Genomic DNA, 5,998 nt, shown 5'->3' with positions numbered 1-5,998 from the left:
AACGACTCCCGAGTCTGATTCTCTTCTTTTTTAGAAAAAAAAAACGAGAAGAGAAGAGAATGATTCCTGAGCTAGTCCCATACGGACATGCCGAGGAAAGTTCAACGTGTGGTCACACGTGTAGCCGTGTCAACGGGCAAAGCGTGCAAGGTAGCTGTTGAGTCAGTCTTGCACTGCACACCAAACTGAGGCCCCTGCTAGTAGCAAAGTCCAGAGCCATGACGATCCTTGAAGAAACCTAGCGGAGCGGCATGGAAATTCGGTAGTAATTTGGTGTAGTGGTTGCAAATAGGTAACACGAAATTGTAAGAGAGACTGATCGAGCACGGGAATTTCGCCGGCTCGGAGAACTGGTGCCTGGAGCTCCCCCTCTCTCTCCTAGCTATGGAGATGGATTCAAACCTCTGCCCCACGAACACACCGTCACATAACCCTGGTCCCTCCCCGATCGAGCCCTGTGTCGTTGCTCTAGAATTTTATAACGACCGTGACGAGGACGAGGTCTCGCTCGCGACTGCCACTGCCAGCGCCACCGCGGCCATCCTCGGCTCCTCGCCTCGGGTGCGGGCGCGGCATGCATGCGCTGCGCACGCATGGCCGCCCGCCCGGCCGCGGCACGGCAACACGACGCACCGCGCGCGTGCAGTGGCAGTGGCAGCGCGAGGCTCGCCAGGCCAGCGCCTGCGCCCTCCCGTCTTTTGGCCGTCCCATCCCATCCCCACAGCTGCTGCTGCCGCTGCTTTCTCTCTCTAGCTGTTGCGCGCCATACCTTCCCAACTGTTGCTGCCTCGAAAAGGCGCCAGGTGCACGTGTGACCCTGAGGCCCCTGACCACCACCACGCACACGCACTCTCCCTCCCTCCCTCCCTCTCTCTCTCTCTACCCCCTCTATCTCTCACATCACACATATCACACCCACACACATCGCATCACACGACACATCCCTCCCTCCCTCTCTACCTCTTCCTGCAATTGCATCTCTCTCTCTCTAGCCTATCTCGATGCATGGATGGAGGCCTCATCAGCTCCTCGATTCAATTCCTCATCAGGCCGCCCATACCTCGCCTCACCTCTGCGCGGCTGCATCCATGTCGTCCATGCCTGGTAATTGCCACTGGAGAATGGAGATAGGCATCAGCCGCTGCCGCTGCTGCCACTGTTCCTTGCATCAGCCTCGAACTCGGCGCTCGGCTGCCTGCGGCCTTGCCTCCCCTCCCCGTCGGCGTCGCCGTTGCATGCAGTAAAAGGGAGGGCAGGCAGGCAGCATAGCAAGCGACCCGCAGATCGTGGCATGCCATGACATGCATGCGGCCACCGGAATCATTTGCCCCCCTCCCTCCCTCGCCTGCATCTGCATGCATGCGGCAGATGCCTGCCTGCGGCTGCGAGATGCAACGAGCAGCAGGCAGGCAGGCAGGCATGCCCACTGACCTAGTCCCTCCCAACCGTGCATGCATGCCACAGTGCCTCGTGCTTCCGGAGCAGCACGCACGAACTGCGTGCCGCAGGATTGTCAAGGAAATGCTCGGATCGGATGCAACTATGCTCGATCGCTCGGCAGATCGCCGATCAGGCTTTTCATCGTATCAGAATTCAGAGGCGGCGTTGTTTAATATGTTTAGGCATCCATGTTGCTTAAAGATCGAGAGAATGTTGTTGTATCGCTAATAAGTAAATCCATCCAATGCAAACTAGTGTTGAACACACACCCCTAGTACATCACACTTATACTCCTCTGTCATGAAATATAAAGCATGGAAGGGTTTTTAAACCTAAATATAATATATCTTAGTATGTTTTAGAAAATAATTATTCCCAGCTTGCAATAAAATCAGCAAAATGACAACCAAACTAGGGGTAAATGCGTCATTTCCTTATCTCCCTAATCTATCATGAAAATGCTAGGATGGAGTATATGACTTCGGCAAATAAAAGAAAAATATTTCCTTTTACCCAAGCAAATTGTCTAAGCACCTCTATATATCGCACATGCCGCTAGACGCCACTAGACGTGCGCGCATATATATAGAGTTAATTTGGAAGACCTACATACCATTCCCCCCAAAAGTTCTCATGAACTTTCACATGGCCGGGCCTGGAGCAGGTACTAATCAATCCGGCTTCATGCTAGACAAGGTCATCCTATATATCTGTGGGGTGTGTTTTCAGAATTTTTCGACAATTTTTTGAAATAAATTCTATTTTCTAGAAAAAAGGATGTTTACACCCCCCCAAATCTATATATGAGCAAGGATATTTTGGGAATAAATTATTGATGAAGATGCTAGTTTTGCAAAGAAATCTAAAATTTAGACATGAAATCTGGTCGAATCAAATAAAGATTTTAGTAGAGCTACTTAAATCATAAAATGAATGGATCAATTAATGAGCTTATAATTAAGTAATGATTTCTAATACGAAGCACCCAAGAAGCTGGATCGATCGATATCTTTCTAGTTAATGATTTACGTACAATCAAAGCCTACAAGAGTAAATCTATTAGCAACTTTATAATAACAAATGAGTTTATACTTGAACAAATTTGTATTCCTTTGATACAGAATTTTACCAAAATAAAATAAAAACCCCTGCATTAATTTTTTCAAAAATAAATTGAAATATTTTTAGAAAAATGCTGAACTAGTAGGTTCAAAAAACTGTTGTCAGGTTTTCAACAATTTAAACATGGTTCCGTATATGGTTGACATGGTTTCTGAAATGTCAAAAAAAATGTATGCCAATATACTTTAGAAATACTAGCACAGTGCCCTTGCGTTGCTATGGGTAATATAAATTTTACCCGAACTTACGTGAGACCACCAACTTTGTGCTCTTTCACTTTATGCATTGCACGTGCCGTGATCGCGTAAGGCATTGATTGTTTGGGTTTCGATTGGGATTCTGATTGATTTGTCTGGATTTTGATTAGAATTCTTATTGATTTGTCTGTATTCCGATTAGGAATTATTGCTTGCTTTAAAAGTAGTAGAGATAAAGATAGAGATTGAAGTATTTTCCAAAAATTCCGTCTGTTTGTTAGAAATGTTGAAAGGGGAATGTTGAAGGGGGTGTTCGCCTTTTTTCTAACCGAACCGACACCAGACGACGGCCGTTTATATATATTGATTGATTGAAAACAAATGTTCACCATTTAGAGCAACCCCCCCCCCCCCCCCCCCCAAGTAGATCTCCTAATTGCTTGAATGGGCACAAGTGGCACACCTTGGGGACCAGTGTGTGCATACTATACGCACCAAAAACGCCCGTATATATTTTTCTGCCTCGGTAATCTGATTAGTATGTATAATCCCCACACCCTGCTAATCATCACGGGCTAACTACCCTACCAGGGACTGGAGCTAACCCGAGCTAGCAAAGCACACACATGGCCCGGAGTCCAAAGAGAACAATGCAAGCACACCTGAGCCCTGTGGCGACGACTATTCGACTAATCTCCCTCCCGGCTCCATCGATCCGGTTGACACTCGAGACAACATAAAATATAGCAAGTGTTGCAGCGTGCGTGTCACATATGGTGAAGTGGTTGCTCGCGAGCAGAGAGAGAGGCCGCCGTCCCCGTTCGCCCGCTGGTGAAGTGGTTGGCTAGCTAGCTAGCTGCTCATGTGATAGCATCCATCCATCCATCACCTGCTGGCCCGGCCATGGCCACTCCCCTTGACACATCTGCGTGCACGGTATGAACAGCCCAAGAGAAACAACAACGAACTCGCCCATCACCCCCCATAAAATACGCAGCTCAGCTCCGGCCGTTTGATCTCGCACGAAGCTCCCTATGGTCTCGATCTCCAGATCGGCTGAGACAAAGAGAAGGACTGATGGAGACAGATTAAAACAATTTTTTAAAAGAAGCTTAATTGCTTCTGCTGGCACCACTACTACTTCTAATCTCCTCAACTCCTCTCTCTCTACAGATGCATCGATGGATCATGCATTGCTCATCAGGTGAAGGTGAAGGTGAAAGTGAAAGAAAATTAACCGCAGGGATTAACAGTTCCAAAGCACTACGGGGATCGGAATTACACTACTACAGGCAGGGTTGGGTAATTTGACCAAACCATCCATGGCGGACTGATTACACCAAGGAAGAACAGCACGGGGACGGAGAGGCCGGGTGATTAGCAGAGGCGGGGAGAGAGATGGATGGATGGATGACTCTTAGCTAGCTTCGATCGATGGATTGTACCATGCTGCATGTATGCCGATGGCGACGAAGCGCGCTGGCGCTTGTTCAATTTGCTTGCTCTCCCTGCTTCTCTCCCATGTCCGGCGATCGATCAGTACGGGGCGACGCGGCCGGCGCCGCCGCCGCCTCCGGGGCCGGCCCACGCGTAGGCGTCGCCGGGGAGCGGGAGGCCGTTCATGAGGCTGTGGGGGAGCTGGTCGGCGAGGGACGGCGGCGGGTGAGGGTGCCCGCCGGCGCCCAATGGAAGCTGCGGAGGCGGCGAGGAGGACTGGCCGGCCAGGCCCTGCGGCGGCGGCTCGTCGTCCTCGAGGGGGAGGCGCTCGTAGGCGGCGTTGCCGAAGCAGGCGGCCACGATCACGACGGGCCCCGAGGCGACGAGCGGGCCGGCGACCGTGCCGCCCACGATCTGGCCCTGGCCGCCGGACAGGTAGACGGTGAGCCCGGTGGCGGACGGGGGCGCCGGCGGCGGGAGGAAGGAGCCGCAGAGCGAGAGGATCTCGAAGCGGCCGGCGAGGTTGACGACGGCGCCGGGCCCGGCCCCGGGCTGCCGGATGGTGACGTTTGCCACGTTGCCGGCGGCGCTGAGCACGCAGACGCCGACCTGGCGCCGGCGCGCGAACCCGGCGACGCTGTCGACGACGTCGCAGCCGGCGGCGACCTCCAGGACGTGCGCGCGCAGCGCGCTGGCGCTGTCCCGCGTGATGATCACCGGCGGCTTGGGCTTGTTCTTAGACCCCGCGGGGCGGCCCCGGGGGCGCCGCATCACCACGGGAGGCTGCTGCTGCTGCTGCTCCTCGCCAGCCGCCGCCAGCTGCTGCTGCTGGTTGTGGTGGTCCGCGCCACCGTCGCCGCCGCTGCCGTTGCTCCCGGCGCTGTTGATGGTGTTGCTGTCGTCCGCGAGCTCCTGCTTCGCCGACGCGCCGCCCATGAGCTGCTCCTGGAAATGCTGGAACGCCGGGTGCTGCCCCGGGAAGTGGTGGGCGAACGGGTGGAAGGGCGCCGGCGGCGGCGCGAAGTGGTGCCCGCCGCCGTGCGCCGCCGCAGCCGCCACGGGATCCATCCCAGCCGCGCGGCCTCCTCCAATCCCCGCACGAGCTCCTAGCCGCCGCCGCCGAGCAGGCGCGCGCGTCGCGGGACGGTGGCGGGCGGTCAAAGGGGAGGCAGGCGGGTTGCCGGCCGGGAGGTGTGGGTGGTCTGGTGCTCTCGGTCTCGGGCCGACGACGATGCGCGCGGGGTGGGGGTTAAGACAAGCGCGTAGATTGGGGGCGGGAGGTGGGGCCCGCGGGGTGGGCCCACGGGGGTTCCGGGGGTAGTCGTCGTCCCTGTCTGTCCGATCCTGATCGCGGCCGCTGGGCTGCTGGTGGTGGCCACGTCTCTCGCTGACATGTCTGATTGCGCCCGGGCCGGGCCTGCCTCTCCTTCCCTCCCTGTGTTGACCCTCGATCGAGGCCTGCAGCTGCAGCCACGCCCGGCGCCGGCTAACAACCGTCCTCGAATTGTTCTTGCTTTTGCACATTGGCGCCGTCATGCCAAAACCAGACCGAAGAGGTAGAGGTTTTATTTCTTTCCAGATGCTTAATTAGGTGGTTTCTAAAGAGTGAGATACCCTTGAACTAACCTCAATTGATAGACACATTGGCTTGAAGATGGTAGAGATAGAGTGGCAATGCATGCACCATGTCATCCTTTTGGTTGGCACATTCGTCTGCAATGCCAAACGGGCACTAAGAGATAGACATTTTCACAATCTTTTTTTTACTTGCTTTAACTTTGTTAGAAGTATACTGTGGTGGA

General features: G+C 54.2%; 1 protein-coding gene across 1 annotated transcript; it reads right to left on the bottom strand.

Moving 5' to 3' along the window:
• Window positions 1-3,841: 3,841 nt before the first annotated feature.
• On the bottom strand, window positions 3,842-5,264 carry LOC112889949 (AT-hook motif nuclear-localized protein 18-like). Its single transcript, XM_025956756.1, has one exon. It carries the CDS (start codon window positions 5,262-5,264, stop codon window positions 4,296-4,298), a length of 969 nt encoding a protein of 322 aa, XP_025812541.1. The 3' UTR covers window positions 3,842-4,295.
• Between the last annotated feature and the right edge of the window lie 734 nt (window positions 5,265-5,998).

The sequence above is a fragment of the Panicum hallii genome, chromosome 4, assembly GCF_002211085.1.
Source record: "Panicum hallii strain FIL2 chromosome 4, PHallii_v3.1, whole genome shotgun sequence".
NCBI classification, from domain to species: Eukaryota; Viridiplantae; Streptophyta; class Magnoliopsida; order Poales; family Poaceae; genus Panicum; species Panicum hallii.
This window is presented reverse-complemented; position numbering and strand designations above follow the sequence as displayed.